Source organism: Microtus oregoni, unplaced genomic scaffold (assembly GCF_018167655.1).
Source record: "Microtus oregoni isolate MIOR12 unplaced genomic scaffold, Mior012 000027F_ref0000203, whole genome shotgun sequence".
Taxonomy (NCBI): domain Eukaryota; kingdom Metazoa; phylum Chordata; class Mammalia; order Rodentia; family Cricetidae; genus Microtus; species Microtus oregoni.
In genome coordinates, this window is record NW_024543086.1 from 19,753,485 (window position 1) to 19,776,903 (window position 23,419).

General features: G+C 35.7%; 1 protein-coding gene across 1 annotated transcript in view; it reads right to left on the minus strand.

Moving 5' to 3' along the window:
• Positions 1-5,685: 5,685 nt before the first annotated feature.
• The window catches only part of LOC121463823 (lysosomal-trafficking regulator-like), a 32,727-nt gene continuing 14,993 nt past the window's right edge, over positions 5,686-23,419 (minus strand). Inside the window, 12 exon segments of the mRNA XM_041676320.1 lie at positions 5,686-5,910; positions 7,009-7,435; positions 8,921-9,030; positions 10,880-10,946; positions 11,360-11,586; positions 12,329-12,485; positions 14,052-14,213; positions 15,829-16,023; positions 16,026-16,842; positions 18,422-19,731; positions 19,733-20,499; positions 22,456-22,546. Coding sequence (XP_041532254.1) covers positions 5,855-5,910; positions 7,009-7,435; positions 8,921-9,030; positions 10,880-10,946; positions 11,360-11,586; positions 12,329-12,485; positions 14,052-14,213; positions 15,829-16,023; positions 16,026-16,842; positions 18,422-19,731; positions 19,733-20,499; positions 22,456-22,546 — 4,386 coding nt within the window. The 3' untranslated portion in view covers positions 5,686-5,854.

Below are 23,419 nucleotides of genomic sequence, written 5' to 3' on the forward strand. Positions count from 1 at the left end.
TAGAGAGAACTTTGACTTCTGTGAGGAGTATGGACTAGAAGAAGCAAAGTGCAGAATCCAGGCAGATAGGAGTATCTTGCAAATGAATAGAAAACACATAGTGTCAGAGCTTCCTGTGAATTTGTGTGAATCATCAAATGATAAATGCTGGTACATTTTCCACAAAAACTGCTGCTTCTTTTATAGAAACATAAACTAGAAAGATAACCTAGGATCTATGTTCATATACACATAAACATACATATGTGTCTATTATCTATATACAGTGGATATACATAATTATGTGATAGAATGTAATAGTAGTTTAGCTGCTGCTTAGAACATAGTATCTGCAGTAGCTGTTTTATACACACACTTGGATACATATGAACAAAGTGCTTGGTATATTTCTTGGAGTTACTCTCACAGTTTTAAAGGCTTTTAAGTTCAGACCTTTCTCCCCTTGTACTAATTTTCATCTTTGGGTTCAATGCTATGCAAAATTTTAAAGCCATGTGATGAAAAGCCCACACATAGAAAATACGTCTAAATATGTTTGTAGTAATATGTTTAAATTATGATAAGTCAAACTTACAAAATATTCATGTAACTAAACTTGCTGCCCCTATGTAGTCTTCCTTGTTGAATGTCTGGACAGAGTCTCTCTTCTTGAACCACTCCCCCCATTTTATATGTCTTCTGTCCCAGGTAAAAATTGTGTCCTTTTCCATTTCTAACTGTAGTGGTCACTTCCTATATTCCATGGCATGGAATCTTGTTTCTCTAGCAGTATCACATGTAGGTTTTATATTCTTAAATTCACAGAGGAGGTAGACATTGTTATGTTCCAGATCAGTCTTCGTTCAGCCTCACATGTGGATCATTCTGTTGGGCAGTCCTGAGTTCCTGTCAGCCCAGTGAATGGGGCCAGATTCAGACTTTTCACACATGCGCACACACAGAGAGAGAGAGAGAGAAGGTGGCGGTGGTGGGGAAGAGATGGGAGGATATTTTTGCCTAAATGGTATCATTCTCTACCAACTGTTTATAAAATAACTTCTATTTCTGATCAGTATAGACATCCTTTCACATTAAAGAGCACAAATGTCCTTTAATGGATGTTTGGTAGTTCCTGTATTGTGTGTTGTGATCTTCCCTAGCTTTTTTACTTTGAGCTTTTGCCATTATAAACAAGATCATAATATACAGTTTTTTCAACTAAAAAACTTTAAATATTATCTTCAATACTTAAAAATAGAGGAAGTAGTAGAGTATTATTCGAGATGATATATATCCATGTAAAGTATCATTCATACAGATAGATAATAGATTAGTATAATTAGCACACAAATGAATTTCCTTTGTATTTTAACCAATAAAAATAATATCAACATGAAATATGCTTTATTCTTTTGAGGGATGAGATAAATATTGCATTTATATCCATTATTTAATTAATGTTCTTGATAAAAATGCTCTTCATTCATTCAACCATTAAATAATTAATGTGCACCAGCCACGTACATAGAACTGGAGGGAATGATGGATGAGCATATAAGCAAATGTATGACTATAGTGTCAGATAGTGATAAATATCTTCCTGTGACATAGCTCTGCTTTATTTTTTTTTAATATATATCTTCTAACAAGGAAACTGGGGCTTAGAGAAAGGAGTGCTAAAGACTTCCCCTGGCCATGTGGCTCTAAAGCATGAGTGCTGAAGTACACGTCTGCACTCACAAATAAAGACCGTGTGAGACTCTTACTCAGTGTCTTACTGCCTTGTCTTGCCCGGGGTATGTTTGTCATTGGATTCTACATAAAGAATCTGTGGATAATGTGAGGATGAATTGACCTTGAAGATTAGAAATATTGTCCAACAATAATATTTTTAATATCTCCAAGGATAATTTTCTTTTTTCTTTTTTTTTTGCCTGAAAGGTGACTCTACCCACCAAAATTATTAACTGATTAAAAATACTAGCAGACAATCTAAAAAAACTATTAAAAATTTAAATATCATGTAGGGTGAGTCATTAAAACCTGTAATAGTTTAGTTAGATGCAAGTAATTTGTAAAAACAAGTTGTTGATGGAAATTGATATTTGTTTTCATAATTTAAAACAAAGGTTCAATTCCAGTGAAGGGTTCTGTTACTCCTCATATACCAAGACGTCATTTTGGTTCCTATGGCCAGCTTCCGATGCCCTTCTTCAGTCCATTAAATCAAGAATCCTCCCCGCTCTCTCCTGGATGCACCATGTGTGCAGCGCTTCCCAGAGCAGGTGCAGTAAGCGCAGGAACAAACAGCACTTTGCCTTGTTCAGTCTGGGGAGGTGTTTCTTCTCAGGAAATGCTTCCCAAATGATGCGTTTACCCCAATCATTGTACTGACAAATTGCTGGGCTTGTATCTACTTTGTGATTTCTTCACTCTTGCTGACTGATTTCTTATTTGTCATTATGTGTAATTTTCCAAACTATAAGATTCAACAGGGATTACCAGGGCATAGTAACATTATTACTAAATTATTATGGTCATGATCATCTCCTCATCCTCTTTCTCCTCCTTTTCTTCCTCTCTCTTCTCCTCCTTCTTCTTCTTTTTTAACCTAAATGTCTTATTCTTTAAAACTGTTGATGATTTTGGAATACAAGGAAGTGAAACAGTGCAAATAGTCGATCAGGTGTCAAAGCCACACAGCCCATCTGATACTCTGAGTTTTTCAGAAGACTCAGACTTGGACAAATGATTAGCATCCTCCTGTGTCACTGGCTTCAATGCTGTTATTTTGGACTTTAAATCAGTAGTACTGTTGCACTTCTTTGGAGAAGGAAAAGTGCTAACTTCTCTTACTCTTTTTCCTTAATATAAATTAATTTTGTAATAAAAAGTTTTTCTTTTCATGACAAGTAATCAAAAAATTATAGTTAAAAATAAGTTCATTGGCCATCATTTACTGTGGCATTGGATAATTTATGTACTTGAAGGTCCTCGAAAATTCCCCCTGGCTCAGACAGAGTCTCTCCTAATGAAGATGCGCTCGGTGGCCAGTGATGAGCTACACACTATGATGCAGAGGAGGATGAGCCAGGAGCACCCCAGCCAGGCCTCGGAGGCAGAGCTCGCCCAGAGACTGCAGAGACTCATCATCTTGGCTGTGAACAGGATCATTTACCAAGGTCAGAACTCAGTTTTCTCCCTTTCAATGCAGATTTACAGGTTTAAATATGTCAGATGGAGGTGATTAGGTTTGCTTTTTTTAAGACGTTATTTTTTCTCTTCTGGAGCCTTATGTCAGAGACTAATACCCTACTTCTTAATGTGTTAAGTACTAGTCTGTGTTAGCCATTGATTTCAAAACAATATTTTTTTCAGCTTTTCTTTTGACAAAGTAATATATTCATGGGCTATTATTAGAAATAATAAAGAGATCCTACAGTTTTTCCCCATGGAATCTTGCAAAATTAAAATACAGTGGCACTCTCAGTAAGGAGACATGGATATAGTCAAGGAGGACATTTTCATCCCCAGAAAGAATTGCCATGTTGCCTTTTTATGGTCAAACTCACTTTCTTCCTCCTCAGCCCCTATCTACCTCCAATTTACCTTGCATTTCTGTATTTTTACAATGTTTTTAGGAGACAGCCAGACACAGTGGTTTGTGCCTGTGGCGATCCCAGCACTGAGGTGGGAGAACTGTTTGAACCTAAGATGTAGTAGCAACAAAAGTATTATAGCTGTGTTCAATGGTGCATACTTGTGAAGACTGAGGCTGTAAGATCACAAGTTTGAGGCCACACATACACAATTATATCAGGACTGATGAGTATTCCCTAACATTATCATTCGATAAGTTACCATTTGGCATATATACCAAACCATCAAGTTGCATACTTTATATATAAAATATAATTTCTTTCAGTAAAATTGAAAAATTAAAGCACCATCAGTGAGTCAGAATAGAACTCTAAAAACCATTCAAGGAGTCTGGAGAGATGGCTCAGAGTTAAGAGCACTTGTTGCTCTTGCAGAGGACCCAGGTTCTGTTCTAGCACCCATATGGTGGCTCACAACCATTTGTAACTTTAGTTCCAGGGAATCTGATGCCTTCTTCTGACCTCTGAGAGCACCAGGCATGTATGTGGTGCACAGATATACATGTAGGCCTAACATTCATGAAGATAAAAATAAAATTTTCTTAAATTTTATTGAAGAGAAATAACCTGAAGAGAAAGCCAGACTCTGCCTAGAAAACAGGGATAAGAGGGGATGAGCACAGGGCACATCTAGAAGGGCACAGGCCTACACTGGAATGCATAATGAAGGTACATGTTCCTGTAAGGCAGGAAATTAGGCTGAAAGGCTGCGCATGTAAGACTTTCAGGGAAAATACATTTTATCTTTATAGGAAGCAGAAGGATACTGGACACAATTTCTAAATTTTAAATGTGAAAAACTCTAAAAGTCTACTAGCAAGATCATAAATGTATGTAAATATAAATTAAGTCTTTTTTAGGATCCAATTATATTTACCATCTGGATAAAACAAGAAAAACCAAGGACACACACATTTTGAAATTATAATGTAAAAAGAGATCACAAAATATTGATTAGGAGTTAAATGAAAGTTTTACTTTTGAAATATTAATGGAAAATCTATTCAACTAGATAGGAGAAAAGCAGTGTGAGCATGGCAAGTCAAGGATACACACTAAGGTAGGTAAGACTAGCAAAATTTAAAAAACCAAACAAACTCTAACAACAACAAATGCTGATATATGGTACTGCAAAATTTAGATCAAGTGGCTCTATTAAAGGAATCAAGCTAGATATGCACATGCTGAGAAAATCTGATGATGTTTTAGAAGTTACACTTAGGGATAAAACGACATTCTAAAGAGAAAGGAAGATCAAAGTTGCTTTAATTAAACAGGAACGCAAATGTGAGGAAGTAGAAATTATGTTATAAAAATGAGGTTATTTGTGCCCACATTGTGCTTTCCAGCAATTCTAAAGATAGAAAGAGTGAAATTATGAACTGTTCATTATCAGGAAAAATATTCTTCCTGCCTATAAGGAGCTAAAGAGAAAAGATAAATAAATGGTTTATTCTAAAATGGAATCAAAGTTTTTCTCTTTCTCTCTTTCATCTTGAAAAAGAAGAAAGCATGTTTTGGGGCTGCAAAGATGGCTCAACAGTTCAAAGACCTTCCTGCTTTTCCAGAGGACCTGAGTTTGGTTCCTAGCACCCATATCAGGTGACTCACGACTGCATGTACCTACAGCTCCTGGGACTCCAATGCTCTTCTCTGGCCTCTATCAGCATCTACACATATGTGTGAATACACATAGTGAAAAATCATTTTTACAAAAAAAAACCTTTCACATTATTAGAATAGCATATATGTTTTTTTCAAAGACAATTTTAAATCACATATATTTAACATTTACTTGTTCCAACTATAATTGTAGATAATAAAAAACTTCTAAAATCTTTATGAATTAATTAATCATTACTCATTCTTGGCAGAAAGCATGCTATCATCAGTAACGTGATTAATTTTTTGTCTTAAAGTTTTACATAGTAGAGTACAGCTGTTTTGATATTTTACAAGAAGCCCTTCAATTTATCAATAAAAGAGAGGGGCTTCTTTCTGAGAAAGCTATAATTAAGATTCTTACCCTAGCAAAGAGAAAAACAAATACACCAGCCCCACCAATCTCATGCAGAATGCCCTGGATGGTTTTACATTCCGTAGGCTGCAGGCTTTTGAGTTGAGAAGGTTCTAGCAAGATGCTCTGGGCTTCCTTTGAGCTGAAGGGTCTCTGGGAGAGCTGAGTTTTCACTTGACCCTTGAGTCGGATCACGGGCTCATAGATGGTGTACTGAGCAGGACAGTAAGCTGTATAAACAACTGAAAGACTTTCCTAAAACACAAACATTTTCCTTTAGTGACAAAACAAATTTTAAAATGTAAGCTATCAACTAGTAAATAAGTATTTCAACATAAAAAGATGCTTAACTAATTTTAATTGTTAAAAAGAGAGTCACCATTCTAAACAAAGATGGGCAGGGAAGCTTAGCTTCTTCCTACAACAGAAATGACAAGCTAATCAAGCTGTGACCAATAACATGAAGTATAGTTAAGGATTTTAGCTTTGATACATTCAGAATAAATATGAGATTAAAATATAAAAAAGAATTACAACCAAATCTTCTCATTATTCAGAGAATGTTTTATTAGTTCTATAATCAAACTCACATAGATAAGACCTTATCTATTTAATACAGGAGAGCTAAGTCTTCTGTTACATTCAGCTTACTTTTAGCTCCTAGAAACGTGAGAACTCTGGGTTAACTTACCCAAAGTTTTTGTTTGTAAATTTTGGAAATGTTTGTAGGCTTTGGGTTCAAGCTGGTTATTCTTCCCAATGCCACTTAAATCTTGAACTACCTGAGTATGTATGATGAGCTATTTGTTACTATGATGTGACTTTATGTTAAACTAAGCTAAGAAGTACTAAAATACACAGTGCATGTCCAAAGGCTCAGATTTTAAAGAAAGGGAACATTAGATTATATAAATATCAGCCATCATTTTCAACAGATTAAAAAAAAAACACAACTCATTTTTAAGACTATTCTCTCTACCTGCCGTATACCCTAAGAAACTGTTGCATGCCTAAGAAAGAAGAGAACAAAAACAAGATGTAGTTTCAAAACAGTCGAATAGTAATTTTTCAATTATTGATGAATTCTGTTCTAAATCTGGAGAAGAACTATTGCATATAAATGTTCAGGAATAGGAACTAGGAAGGGGCCACTGAGGTAAGACACAGAATGAGAAGAACTTGAAATAAAAGTGGCTATAGGGCTTTATTTATTCCTTTTCTAGAATCTCAGGGTCCACACTATTATAATAATGGGACTGATAGCTTCAGCAGCAGTTGTAGAGACAGGGTAACCCTATATCTAATGACTATTTGAAGAGTTTTAGTGTACAGATCAGACCCCTGCCATCATACCTGATCCTTCAAAACTGCTGTCTTGTAGAACTGATGGTTTGTTTCTTTTCTTTACCTTCTTTCCTCTTTCTGCAGCACTCTCCAGTTCATGGACATACTCTACATTAAACCACAGAGAAACACTAAATCCTTCTGAAAGGTGTGGCCAGCAGTTCTGCCCCAGCAATGGTAGGTGGATTGGGGCTATGTGCCAAGAGGACAGCAGCCGAGAGGGAAAACTCTCTCTGTCAGACTCTTTCTTGCCTCGGGAAAGCCGTGCTCTTCTCAATAAGCCTAAGGCTTTACTGTTAAGAATCCCAGGAGACTTTTGTGGTGAGACACCATTGCTTAAACTAGGTGTATGTAGCAAAGGGAAGGTTAGATACTGTGAAGGGCTCATAGTAAAATCACTTTCAACAATTTTCCGAATACCAAGGAGAAGAATTTCCTAGAGAGAAAAAAAAAAGCAAGTAAAAGTTTACAATCTTGTAACCAGATCTCTAATAATATCAAAATTCAGGTTATAAGTAAAAAAATACAAACATAACTGTATTGGTAATCTTTTAATTTAAATAGCATATTTATCATATCTTCAAAATTCTAAAGTTTATTTAAGATAATATAGAGATTTAATTATTATATAATCTCTTGATAAATTTGGTTTAAATTTTGGTATTTTATAGAACAAATCTAATATTTATGAGTAGCTTTTAAGTATTATAAATGAAATACAATATCAGGAATTATTTCTATAAAACAGGGTTATTACTTTCTTATGGTATTTCAAAATTATTTTTAAGATTTATTAATGTGTGTGCACGCATGCGCATGTGAACATGCCTGCCTGTCTGAGCAGGTGCCTGAAGAATCCAGAAAATGGGATCAGATCCGTTGGAGCTGCCTGAAGTGGATACCAGTGTCTGAACTCTGGCCTCATGACTGAGCAGCAAGCACTCCAGTTGCTGAGACATCTTTCTAGTCCCATAGCTCTAATATTTTTAAGTGAGGGATACAACCTCACACACTCTCAGATTCCTAAAAGACCAACTACATAAAGCTGAATGCTCAGTTACTATCCAAGTTATTTCACTTTTTTTTCCCCAGCCAAGGAAAATTTCTATCATTTGTTTTTGGGGAACTAAAGTAAAGTTTTAAGGTTTTTTGGTTTAAATGGAATACAAAAAAGGTAAGAGGTAGAATGTTGAAATGTATATTTAATTAAAAGAGCAAAAATGAAACAGCTAAATTAAAAAGTATAAAAGATTAGCCTAGTGCAATGCCTTACTCGTGCATAAAGTAATATCTAATGTTGACCATGACAAGGGGAAGTGTGCTCAAGGCAAGCTCTAGGAATAATCCATCAACATACAGCCAGCCCTCAATGGCCCACACTGGTGGCCAACAGAGCTTCCATGTGGCCTTGAGACTACAGTGGATGAGGAGGCAGGCAGTGAAGTGGACAGGGCTCTGTTCACCCTGCTTCACAGAGGGCAGTCTCCACATTCTAGATTCATCTGCAGATTCTTCCAGTCAAGGCTGCATTAAAAAATGAGTTTCCTAGCTAAGAGCCACTGAACTATACAGTAATGGGAAGGAAAATATTCAACTAAAAAGAAGATAATGATTCTTTAGAAAAAGAATAAATTCAGGATGATTGTTGTTATTCATGTTTAAATTCTCTTTAGTAATTAAAATCACAGCATTTCCCAAGCACAGAGGTTGGAGCTGACAGAGGACTAAAGGTTACTGGTTAGTCCAAATCAAAGTGAAATGGTTAAGATATATATATAGATAATAAAACTGAATCTATCAAACATAAAACATGGAACTGGCTAAAATGTAGTTACAATATTAAGAGTTTAGTGATTTACAAATAGTAAAAACACATTCTATTAAAGAATTAGTGAAAATGTAAAAATTATAGCATATTTACTGTACAAGGAGATTTTTCCAGAAATATTCTCAAAAGAAGGGTTAGCTCTTCTGAACATGTTCTTGAACTCATCAGAGATACCAAGAGATCCACCAATACTCTCTGGCATGCTAAATTTTAAAAAGAGGAAAAAAATTAAAGACAGTAACATTTAATTAAAGAAAGAGATAAACAATTTTCATTGAAAGAAATAAACTATTCTCTCATGTGAAATGATTATAAATAATCTAGTTATTAATCATAAATACTGCTAAGAAAATAGCAAGACAATTAGTGGCAAAGGAACCAACACTAATAAAACAACAGATTGTTTAGATTATAACTATCACATATTACTTGAAAAATTAAATGACAGAAATAAAAAATAACAAAATTATATAAATATCACAAGCTATTTATTTTAATTATATTCTTTATTCTACTAAAGAGTTTAGCATAAACAAAAGCAATGGTATACTAATTCATTAAAATTCTTTAAAGTAATAAGTATTTTTATCGATCATTTTATAGTGTTTCAAGTATATCTTTACATGTATGCCTCAGCCGCTCCTCACTCCAAAACAAAAAATATGAATTATTCTCCCTGCTTTAGACATGACAAAAACAATACGATGCAAAACCTAAGATGTATCTTAAAAGACTGGAGCTTAAGACTAGAAATCCTGTTTAAGTAACCTGTTTCATAAAGGCAATGAGCAGACAGAAGAGTTAGCTTTCCCTCTTCCTGCCTCCTGTTTGTAGATCAGATGTAGAAGAGTACCTAGCTACTCTTCTAGAGCCATGCCTGCTTGCCTACTGCCATGTCCCCTGCCATGAGGATCATGGATTCACCCTCTGAAACTGCAAGCCCCCATTAAATGCTTTCTTCTATAAGTTGCTTTGGTCATGGTGTCATGGTGTTTTGCCACAGGAACAGAAAAGGAACTAAGATAAAGGGCAACTGACAAAATTGAAAACTGGATAAAATGTTGAAATAGAATTTTTTAAAACTCGCAGAATATAATACAAATGAAGAGAAGTACATGAGATAAGAGTCATGGTAGGATCCAACTTTAAAGCCCAAGATTACAATTCATATGCAAAAAATAAAAAATAAAAGAGCAAAGAATATGGAGAGGAGAAAATAATTTTTAGAGATAATAAATCTTTGTGATCATGGACCAGTCTTTCCTAGGCTTCAAAGAAAGAACACAGCAACAAAAGCAAGGAAATATGACAACTGATTATAAACTACACTGGAAGAGCTCTTTGAACAAGAAAAGGACATTAGGTAACAACTTAGGAAAAACTGGATTTGCTAAAAACTGTAGCCTTAAATATGAGAAAAGAGAAATTTACATACTTTCAAGTTGCTACCCATAAGATACTTACAAATTACAATAAAGAAACCTGGTAGACCATCTTACCCTGAAATGATTAAAATTAACATTCCTGATTATAAGATACAGATATCACAAAGCCTTTGATATGGTGTCCTCTAGAGGATTCAATACTAATATTGGGTATTCCTGACAAATTAAATTCCTATGTAAATTTAATTTGGAGGAAGGAAGCTTTATACAAATGCAAATTAACATTTCACATATATAAGCCTTAATCCTCCAACTATAATTTATATTTACTGTGGCCAGAATCACATTAATTTTCATTATGAATTTCTGAAATGTCTGAGAAGGTACTGAGTAGAGAAGAGAATATCAGACAATGAAGTACAGTGTTTATACTAGGTTACAATCTCCATGAAGCTACTAAACAACTTACTTCAGGCCTTGTAATCTACATTTTTCCTCTATTCAATAAAAATACTTATATTTTACTGAGTGAGTGTGAGAAACAAATAATACATTTAAAAATTTTGAAGCCAAAGAGCAATATGCTAGTGGAAGCCATAATCATTAATTCTTCATACAAAAATCACAATAATTAAAAAGCTATTTCCTTACACCAGGTTCAACTTACCTTGAAACTCAGAATTAGTTTGTATTAAAATATTCAAGAACCCTCCTAGAAGAATTTTTACAGTTCCCTGAAGATTAAAAAATGAAACATAAAAAATTAAATGTTTAACTTTATAAAAGCACAATACAACTGCAACGTCATGATAAATTATTTCATAAGGGTGTGTGTGTGTAAGCGGGGAAGGGGAGAGAGAAAATGTGTTTAAATGACTGGAAAGAATACTGTTGTAGGATTAAATGCAAGCTTTAAGATCTGTTCTCAGGATACATTACTGTTTAGCTACTGATTTTATGCTACTTATTAGAGAAATACAATATAAGGTGATTTTAGAAAATCACTTGAAAGTCAAAACATACTGAAGGTAGAATAAAAGATAAGTAATCATCTCAAGTAATTTTCAGACAAGTTGGGTTATATATATGGAAATGAATAGTTGGGGCATGAGTGTGATAAATACTGATTTAACAGTCCATGTTTCACCTGCTGCATGAGCAGAGAAATGTTCTTTTCCTTCTGTCTGGCAATCTTCAGAAAGTTCTCAAACACATGAGTAAGCACATCAAGTTTAGCTTTGCTAGCAGAGAGCAAATTTAACTCCAGCATGCAAATCTCGGGGTATATTATCTCTCCGTGAGTGAGGTTTTCAAGTAAGTTGTTCGGAACAGTCGATGCACTGAAACCTTCTTCCTCAGTTTTTAATTCTACTCCTGAAAAAGGAAAAAAAAAAGAATGTTTTTATTCCCCAAACACTGAATATTTCAACCATAACTCATCACTAAGAACATTTCATGAAAACTGTGCTTCTTTTAATAAAATGCTCACAAAGCTTTTTCCTGCAACCTTAATGTTAATTAAGATTTGTATCTTGAACAATCAAGTCTGGTGAATAGCTTAATTTTGAAAGTAATTTTGATCTTCAATGAAACTACAAATATTTTCAACAGAAATTTTCGTAAGCATGTGATATAGATTTAATACCTTCTTTTGATGCAACTGGGAAAACTGGAGCATGAGTGTGATAAATACTGATTCGACTTAGTACATCTCTTACCTGCTGCATGAGCAGAGAAAAGTTCTTTTACTTAAATTTTAAAAAATTAAATAATTTTATGTTTAATTATATTTAAATAATTTCTGTTTAAATAATCCCAAACTTTCTGACCCCCAAATATCTAATTCACAGTGTAGTCTATTTTATCTGTCCCTCTTTCTGTGGTAATGGTGGGTTTAGGCTTGCTAAGTAAGGGCTCTTTCACTGAAATTATCTTCATAGTTTTGATCCCACTGCTGAAATTACATATTCAAATGGCAGATGTGATGTGATGATCAAATAAAATGGCAATACAATGCCTTTTTGAAATTGTAAGGCCACTGGGTAGGGGAACAATGAACCATTTTGCTAACTTACAATCTGACGGCAATCTAATCACAAGCTCAGAGACATTTTACCATCATCGTGGGCGTCACCGTCCTCAGGATTACTTTCACTGTCTGCTTCATAACCTTCTTCCTCACCCAGAAGTTTCAGATTACAGCACTGAGAATCCTCAATTTCTTCTGAGAAATCTCCAGGCTGGGACAACAATTCTTCCTCAGACTGATGACTCTATAAGGCCAATATGAGTCAACGGCAAGAGTTGTGACACTGACTCATTTTTCAGTAGCAGGATACTTATCACTCAAAAGTCACTTTAAGAATAATCCCAATATTTTATTTAAGAGAAAAAAATCTTAGTAATTAGAAGTCACAGAAAAAAATGAAATTTCCTCTGCAATATTTCCCAAACTCTCTCAGCTACCTCAGATCAAAGGGCTGTAGCAGGCAAAACCATTGGCCACACAATAGAGAATGATGAAAACCACAGTGAGGCAGTGTTTTATTGTACAGACTTATTCCTGATAATAAGCATATTATTTTCACACACTGCAAATAGAAACAATTTCCCAAAGTTTTTTAATTAAATGCTTCATAAACTAGATAACAGGTAAAGATATAACAATCTTAAAAAGAAAATAAGGATTTCACAGTGCAACCGTCTACATGGAAGCATCTCAGAAATCAAGAGTTCCAGCATCAATTTCCTGTCTACTACCTGTGACAAGACATTTTCATTTTTTTCCTTATAAAAACGTTACTGATACCTTCACCTTAGGATCTACTTGAGTTTATAAAAGCTCAGGGTACTTTATCATTGCAACAACAATAAACAGTAACATAAAGTAAATGTTTCAATTGGTTATAATCTGCCATTTGATTCAACAACAAATTGAAGTTCTAAGCTTTAAGGTCAATTTTTAAAGTCAATAAGCTTTAAAATTATGGAAAAGAATAACAGAATATTAAGGCAAATATAATAAAATACCAAATATATTACTAGATCAAAGGTTAAAAATGAAGCTATATAAAGATGAAAGCTAACAATAGTTAACCAAAGTAAAAGAAGCATAACAGGGAAGAGAAATGAGTTAAAATGCACATCATAAAGTTTCAGGAAAAATTTAAGTTACTTTTGAAAAATGTTAACAAAACTCAAAATCTCCTAATGCTGTCTTCTAGATGAGTATTGTTGATTTTTATGTTGAGTAATTTAAAATTAAAGTCAGAAGAGCATTCTGGAAATATTAGTTGTACTACACAGGACCAGGTAAAAGAGTTAAATATCACTATTCCTGAATCATCATCATTTAATAGATTATCCGCTGCTGCAAACCAGGCTTTTCTTTAAAACATTTCAAGAAAGAAAAAGCCATGGGCGGGAGACAGTGAGAAAACATGCTGATGCTGAGGCGTCAGTGTGGAAGTGGCTGGCACAGGGGAAGGGTGCTTCTGTACTGCTACTGCCTAGATTTGAAATTTCCCAAAGTAAAATCTCTGAGGGGAAAAATGATTATCAATTATATGTAAGATTATCTAACCTTATTGCATTTTTGCCTTATTGGGAACAATTACCAAAAAATTTCCAGATCAGATTAACTGAAGCATACTGTATTGATGTCCTACTTTTCTTTGAGGCAAGACAATAATGAAATACTATCTATTCCAAATGATGGAGAAGGAACCAAGGAACTCACCTGATCAAATCCATGTGGCTGTGATCTAAATCACATCTGGCCCCACGCCACATGCTCCAGTTTCCTGGGCATATTAAAAACATAACACATGGATTCATACCTTGTCAGTCACAGTATCACCGGGATCCAAATCTGCTGCATGATTCCCTAGGGCCACTCGAAGCAGGGTATCAAATAAAGGTTTTGCTAATTCTGTTTCCGTCACCTTTGACTGGGAAAGGTGTTCCCTCATTTCACACAATATATTTTCCACAGACAAGCTCTAAGATAAAATGAGAGACTAAGAGTATCAATAACATGCTTAAAAAAAAACAGTGACAAAATAGATTACAATAAGCAGAAGAAAAATTTATTTGTAATTGATATGAAGGTAAATTGACTATAAAATTTGAGTGCTTATCCAAATATCCTACTTAATATTTAAAAACTGTTAAATTTTTATCTATAAATATATTGGGTTTTAAATTTCAATGTACTTTAAATTATTTGAATCATAAAAAAATTTGTTCTTTGGAAGCTAGAGAGATAGCTCAATGGTTAGGAGTCCTTACAGAGGACCTAGGATCCATATGGTGGATCCCAGCACCCATATGGTGACTCACAACAGCCTGTAACTCCAGTTCAAGGGAATTCAATGTCCTCTCTTCTGGCATCCTCAGGCAAGAAGCACCTATCTATAGTGCGCAGACATACATACAGGCAAAATACTCATACACATAAGAAAAAAAAATAAGTCTTAAAATTTTTACAAAACCATTCTTGGAAACTTCAGAGTTGGGAGGAAGGGGGAAACTGTAGTTGGCATGTAAAATGAACAAAAAAAATGAAATTTCAGACTTAATTATCACTAGAGTTTACTAATTCCTTATTCTTAGAGATCCTCTAAGAGTCTAAGAAGCAGTTCTAATTAAGTTTTTCTTATGCTTTCAGTTCTGCCCTTTGAATGAAGCTGTTACTGTTTGCCTAGATCTCTGTAACAGTGGAAAAAAAAACAAAAACAAAAAAAAAAGCTTGCTTTTCTTTTATGGAATTCTAAGTCTAACACGTAAAACAAGTAGGTACAGACCAGATGATGACCATACCAGAGCCATAAACAAAGGTCAGGGAATATAAGCAGAGTACCTAACAGTATCACAAAGATTGTGAACTTTGAAACTCTAAAACACAACATCCATAAATATTCATTTAAGAATTAATTCACAAACTATCCCAAGGGGCTTTTTGCAGAAAACTAAACAGTAAGCTTCTTTAGAGCTGGATTATGTGAGCCATTGTATCCCTCCATACTTTGTATCCTGCTACACACAAAAGAACTTTGTAAAAACAAAGTAAGTGGCAAATGGGAGGGGGAGGGCCATGAGGCCCCTTCCTTCCCTGTGGATTTAATAGGGAGAAGAGTTTCTGAGGTCCCAGCCCGCTCAGTATTTAGAACGAATTAATGGTTACTGGGGAAGGGGAAGATACTTTTCGCTGTGGTATAACCCACTGGCAAGGAACTCTTGCTTTGGTAAATAACTCTTCATCCAGATTCTTAGAAAAAACAATAATAAAATGTAATGGGTTACTTATACACACACACTCACTGACACACACACACACACACACAGAGAGAGAGAGAGAGAGAGAGAACCCAGCTGGGTAGAGGAAGAGGGTGAGTGAAAGTGGGAGGAGAAAAAAAGAGAACAGGAAGGGTAAATTGATATAAATACACTGTATACATAAAACTGTTATAATGAGTTTCAGATTTATGCATAATTAATACAAGAAAATAAAATTTAAATATGTAGCAAAATAAGTTGTCAATATTGTTATGACATGTATATAATAATACACTACACATATATGTTACATAAGCTGGACTGAGGATAAAGCATCACCTGAGGAGGTAGCTCCAAATCCATCTTCTGTTGACTGGCTCTGGAGCTATGAAGACAAATGGCCAGGAGGGACTCCAAAAGTCGTATGCTCTGGAGAGAGGTCTCATTGTCTTGATTCATAAATGCCTTTGCTTCCCCAGGAACAGCTTCAGTAACCAAAGTCTGCTCTACATTTGTGGGAAACATGTGCTGTGTGACTCTAAGTCATTCAAGCTGTCAGCACTCTTTTTCAGATGTCCCAGTTCTGGTGCTGCTGAAGATGACACATCTCCTTCCTTCGATGTCATTTCAGGTTGAGACATTCTGATTAACTCTTGGTTTTCGTTTACACTCATTTCTCCCTGCCTTTTTCCTTGTTCCTCATCACGAATTGTGAATAGTTTTTGGATTATCATAAATATTAATTGATGGCACACTCGGAAACCACCAAGTCTGTGAAATTGTTTCTGGAAGACTGAACTCAACATGTAGATCCAACGGCACATAGACCAAATGTCTGCTGCTTGGTGCAAATATTCAGGGGAAGGTAAGATGACGTTCTCAAGAGACAGACACGGTAGCATGTGACTTAATGGTTCACTGGCAGTACTGTCATAGCCAGAAGTATCTTCCGACTCACTGACAGAGTCCCTATCAGAATCTGCTTCTTTACTGACACATAAAAAAGCCACACAGAGAAAGAGGTTTATGGTGTTTATGTGAACATCCTGCTGAACAGTCTTCTGTTTCTTTGGATAAGCTTCTCTGAGACTGGCATAAAACTTACTGAGACTCCGAGGAGAATCTGAAGAAGCTTGCTGCTTACAGAGAGAAGGACTCACACTTAAGGAGGGTAACTCCTGCTCAATGTCTAACCCATTGGCACCTGGAACTGAAGCATCTTTCTGTTGTTCCCCTAGGCTGATAATCAGAGTTTCAAATGCTTTGAGGGAATGACTTCGAATCCCATCTAAGTAATTTAATTCAATTATTTGGTTTACTCCATTACAACTTAAAAACAAATCTCTTATTACCCTGTAAGAGATAGGAAAAATAAAATATTTTATATAACATGGTGAAACATTTGCAAATAGGCACATATGCTATGTAAACATGACACTGCTATGTGTGCTCTATACTGACCACTGCCTACTCTGACTCACTGTCTGAACAGTTCTCTATGTGTGCTCTATACTGACCACTCTGCTCTATACTGCCTACTCTGACTCACTGAACAGTTCTAAGATACTGATTAAGATCTCAAGTTATTTTCTAATTGCACTTACATGTTTATATATAGCTCTAGCTATATTTAAAAAGAAATGTTTATATATATATATAACACATTAAAATAAGTAACTCAAGAGAGAATTTTTTTCTTCAATTTCAATAGTAAATTTCATAGAAATTCTAAATATCATACCACCCCTGATGTGGGTACAGGAGAGCAGGCATACATTTGTTCACTTGCTCACTTGGTTGTCTGTCTAACACTCTGCTCAGACTTTCCATCTGTTTTATACTACACTCTAGGAAAGGAAAGAACCAAACTACAGAGCTGAAAATCTTGGGAAGATATTCTCTCAACTTGAAGGTTTAGTACCATGTGAGTTTCCTTATAGTTCTCTTCTAATTTGTTGAGTTGATCAAAGTCAACAGCACAGATATAAAAGATGAATATAGCTTAGCTTGGTAGAATCCATGTCAGGTTTTTTTTTGTTTTGTTTTGTTTTTTTGAGACAGGGTTTCTCTGTAGCTTTGGAGCCTGTCCTAGAACTAGTTCTTGTAGACCAGGTTGTCCTCGAACTCACAAAGATCTGCCTGCCTCTGCCTCCCGAGTGCTGGGATTAAAGGCGTACACCACCGCCCAGCTCCATGTCAGTTTTAAGGTAGCCATATTACATATGCATTAATTTAAATGGCCAATCTGTCCATTAAGCTTTACTTACACAGTCATTATAAAGTATCCCATACTTAACAATCTCATGAATTTGAAAGTTTCACTGATAGAAGACAACTTAAACTTTCTTTTTGCCTATCTGTGTTTTCAACTTTGAGTAATAAACGCAACTATGATATTTAAGAAATGATCTCCTCAATGCCACTGACTCGAGAACTAAATATTTCACGTATGTATAAATTATACACTGTTGTAAATACATTAAAATTATTATTTTATATTTTACTCATAAAATAAGCATTGTCTTGTTCTAACATGATCTTTATAAACATCTTAATGGTTTATAATATTCTATCTACATAGTAAAACAAAAAAATTAATCTTAACTGACTTTGTTCTGACATCTTCATTCCACACACTTCTTTCCTCAGAAATATATTAAAAACTTTTACCTTTTTTTTCCATTGAGAAGCCAAATATCAACATCTCTAGTCTCTCTTCCTTAACTATCCCCAGAAAAGTAAATTTTAAAATGTTTAAAACATGACAGGGGAAGAGTACTTTCTTTGTGGACAAACTAAATCCTTGAAAGCAAAATAGTAACTATGATTATACTGTGGTTGAGGACCTGGAGACATCAAGGTTAGAAATTTAAACACACACAGACTTTATCTCATATTCAAAGCATTCATCCAACTGTAAAAATGCACAAACCTGGATTTAAGTAGAATAGGCAGAGTTTTTAGATAGATCTGAAGCACTTCCTGAGACAAACACTGTTTCAGTTGGCTACACATATGAGTCTGAACAGAAGTAATGCTTAGTTGTTGGTAATGGTGTACTAATTCAACTCCTCTTTGGAGCACAGGATTAAAAATATAATTATACAATTTCCACTGAACTACATTGCCTTTCTGGATCAAATTGCAAATGTGATTTGCAATCTGTATGTTATGCAATCTGTCTTCTTGAAAGACAAAGTTCTGATAAGCTTCCAATGCATCCCATTTCCACAATAAGTCTTCAGACCCACTGCTGGGCAGGATCCCTTGAAATCTGTACGAAGGACTGGGCAAGCCAGAGGAAGGGCCAGCACCACACAAGGTGCCTTGCAGTGTCTCTTCTAACTTAGCCAGTTGGTCAGAATCCACAGTACAGATGTTACAAGCTGCTTTTTTAATTTTCTGTGAAATCTCTGCTCCTCCTAACTGATCCAGAAGAAGTTTGTTAAGGACATTCAGTATGTGTTGCTGAAAATTCTTCAGTGCTGGCAACTTAAAAGCATGGAGTAAAGGGATAATCACAGACTTAGGATCCATACAACAACAGATTCCGACACTGTGTACACCTGATAGGATCTGGACACAGGTGGTGCTCAGGGAAACCTGCTGCAGCAAGCGTAAGCACTGGTGAGCGTACACTGCAATGCAGCAGCACCGCTCGGGATACTGCACATCTCCCTCTGCAGTCTCTTCGAAGGGGCTTTTAGAAAGCTGGTTTTTAAAAGCTGAAACGAGAAGACCTGAGAGATCACGGTGGTGCTGCATGAAATGGGAATACTCACAGCGCCGGTGCCGTTTCCTCGTGCACATGGAATGATGAAGTTGCTCTGATTTTACCTTTTTGACAGTACTTATTATTTTCATTACACTGTTGATCAAGGTTTTCAAATGTTCGGCAGCCCCTGAGGGAACACCGTCCCTTGAAAGCAGCCATTCCATCTGAAGAACTGCTGTTTCAAACAGATTAAATCCTTGGTGCTGAATAAATTCTTGAACTAAATCCATGGCTTGACTGAAGTAAAAGGGATTTGAAGCTGCACTCTGAAGACAAGAGATAAGGAGCTGTAGAACTCCTTCCAGAAGCTCGGGGAGAAGAAGGGCTCTATGACGATACTTGGAAAATATAAAGCCCTCCTGGACCTCCTGTAGTGTTTTCTTTTGTCTTGGTGAGAAAGGGTCAGGCTGCTTTTCCAAGCAAGCTCTAATTTTTAAAGCTGCCCTAAGCAATTCAGTCAAGTTTTTTTCTAAGACTTTCTGGCATTGCCTCTGCTGTGCTAACATCTACTGACATAAGATGCACCACAGTTCGAAAGAGCATCCGTTGAACCAAAGCCACTGGCTCTTCAGTCCAACCTGTAGAAACCACTTGTCTCTCCAAAGTGTCACTCTGGTTACAGCAGTCCCCAAAGCCTGCTAGAAACTCAGTCAGCGTGGGTACTACACTGGCTGCTAGAGAAGAATTATGATTCAAAGCAATGTCAAACTTACAGACTTTCTCCAATAGCGATAACAGAACATGACATAAGTCAAAGGGAGAGTTATTCATGTTACTGAGAATAGACAAGGCAACTGGCTCAATTAATATGTCGCCATTTGAATCCTGTCTCGGGATGATTTCTCTGGAGTTTTCCAAAGTCATGGTGTCAGAAAGGATCTGTTCTTTGGTTGCAGAGGGGACAAGTTTGGCGAGGAGGTGGTCTTCCTTAGGAGACTGCGTCAGGATCCGGGGTAGCACATGGGACCTCCTGTGCTTACTCACAACTGTACTTTTCTCATCTGAGTTGCCTTCAGAGTCAGAGGTGGAGAGCTGTGTCTTTCTTGCATCTCTTACAGAGTAGCGGTGGGTACTTTTACGCTGTCATCTGCTTTTTTGAAAAAGGTTTACTTTTGCAGAGATTGAACCAGGAGGAGCACTTCCTTCTAAATATAATTTTCCCTGAGTTGATTTTTGCAAACTTGAGTTCTTTTCTTTGGTCAGGATTATATCAGATGACAACGGCAAGTTAAAATCTAATAAAATCAAGAAATACACTTAGAATATGTCAGTACCCAACAGGTGTGACTACAAAGCCTGACCAAGGGAGTAGTTACTTTTGTTTTGGACATTAAGATGGCCCATAGAAGTGATTCACTCCACCCTGACCAAAGATCAGAGAATTTAAGCATACTCCTGCTTGTTCATTTAAAATAAGAAGTTTGGCATAGGGAGTGACTGCCTACAGGATACTTGGTCTAGGGAATGTTCACTGTATATCCTGCCCAAGACATCAAATGTTTTACTCAGGAAATAATGGCTTGATGTCTCAAGTATTGAAGTAACTGTTCTGATTGTCTTTTGTGTCATGTTAAAGCAGTCTTTTGCCTTCTTTCCCCCCTTTTGTATTGGGGAATAAAAGTGTATGAAAAAAAAGAATATGCCAGTACCCGTTAAGCTCAACATGTATGGGCAATGACTCTTACAACCCACATTATGAGTCTGGCCTGGTATAATTTTCCTGCAAGTCTGCTTTCCCTAGTTACATCTCTGGGTCACTTCCGCCCACACTTATCCTTCCTACTCTCTATACCAGGTGGTAATAGCTCAAGAGATACAACTTGATTTTGAGGACGGCAAAGAGAAAAATTAGGAAATTGGACATGAGTTGAACCTACTGCATTCTAATTTCTAAATATGAGCTTGAACTATCCAGCTGCTGTGCTCACCACTTACAAACCTTTAGTGATGCTGTAATTAAGACATAGTGTTAGTCTGTGGCTTCTCAGAACTTCAATATTCACCCAAATGAACTCAAAAATCATATAGCATATATCAAGTATTCATCATGACTATGGTTAAAAGAGTTGTTCAAGCAAAGTATTTCTCTAGGGCCTTGTTCTCTGAACTAGCCAAATGTAGAGAGATCAGCAGTCCATCCTAAGTCCCCAGAGCTTGGGGCAGCATTCAATGGCCATTTCTTAGGGAAAGGATCTAATTAAATGAATCTTTCTCTTTGTAGCAATATGTGCTAAAATGCACAGAAAACAGAGTTGTAATTTAGGAGGACTAAATAAAAACCCATTAGTAGAATTTTGCACTTTACCTAGGAGAAGGAAAATAAAGCAAATGAGAACAAATGTTAAAAGAGACCAATTGCACAGAAATATAAAATGCCATCAATGAAGGCAACTTCCCTAAAATGGCAGTAATCAACTCTTAAGTGGTTAACAAACTTCTAATTCTGCAAACTCAAAAAAAGAGTAGTTAATGAATCAATAAATAATCAGGAAAATAATATTAGAAGTCTTTAAATATTTTCCTTAAAAGAGTTCTATGTCAAATATGTATTAAAATATAAACACAGCATTAAAATATAATACGGAAGACTATTTTTAACCCAGGAGATTCATAAAGTATTCCAGAAATGATCCAGGGGAAAACCACTTTATCCTTCCACTGAAATTTAACGTACTTATAAATGCATATTTTTCAAAATAAGAAATTAAAATGTATTGATCTCATGTCATAATTCTACTTAGCCTAGAAACAAACTATGACTTCCAATTTATCCCTCAAAAGCAAAATTAGAAAAACTGAACTAAAGCAAATATTGCAGAAGTCACTTTTAGAGTACTGGTGATAGCCGTCCTTAAGCAATGGGCTTTAATTCCTTTCTTCAAACTCTTCACCACCCATTTTCCTAACGCTATGGCATATCTAGCAACTCCATTAGGTAAGTATTCTGCTTCTTCGGGTATTTGTAATTGACATTTATGGACGTCTCTCAGAAGCACCATGGACTTTTATATTACTGGAAGAAGAAAAATTGTGCTTTCCTAATGAATTTTTCATACTAGGTATATAATAAATCACCACAATATCTACTACTCTGAAACTGCATTAACCAATCAGGAAGAGGTAGCTTTGCAAATAAACTTCTTTTCCCAAAGGGATATGACAATGCAAGCAATCTGTGAAGAGGGACATACCTGTTGCTTGCTGTTCCTGGACAGGTATCTTCCACACCAAGGGAAGGAGTGACAGAAGAAGTGTCAGGAGTTCTTCTCTACATGTCAGGGCCTGGGTCAGAAGCAAAAGAGTCTTTCATGTTCTAAGGGCCCAAGACACATTCACTCCTATTTATCTTGTATTCAACCGAACCAAAAACAATTTTTATCCTTAAAAACAATTACATTTGAAAAACTGAAGATCAAATCATCCTATTTTAAGTCCAAGTCAAACTGTGGATACTTTTGAATTTATAAGATTTCCAACCACAGAAGAATGTAAGATTGTGTGATGGTATTAAGCACATCCTTGCTAACATTCCCACGAAGAGCTATTACTGCTATCATGCACATTGCAAGAATTCATCACCTATGAAAAAACAGACTTGTTAAGTAAAAATAAAAAACTAAGGCCTTTAAGTTAGTAAACTAACAAGGTTACTAGGAAAAAAGTAAGTCTTCGTGTAGTTAAATGTAAAACTTAGAAGACAATTTTAAAAAGAGAAAGCAACAATAATAACACATATAAAAAATTTATCAGTGAAGATAATTAAGTATACTGACTGAACACTCTATTCAAGTATTCTATTATATTAGTCTTTCTGAAGTAGACAGTCCATGTTGTTCCCTTTAATTGATCCATAAAATACATACACACAAACAGAACAACAGAAGGCATGTAGTATCAGTAAGTTTCCCAGTAAGAAACAGAACCCTAGTATGGAAATAGTATTCAGAAAAAAAAATAATCATCTGAAATGTTGAAGTAGGATTGCAACGAGACAGCTACTCCTGGGATACCTGGGACATGTGGTTGAGTATTTAATGAACAGTTAATCCAGGAGTTATTCCTTCTCACAACAATCTTTGAGGAGGGGATCAGGATGACATGAATAGATTTGCTGAGCAGAACTGTGGTAAATGGGAACAGCCAATGTTAGCAGCA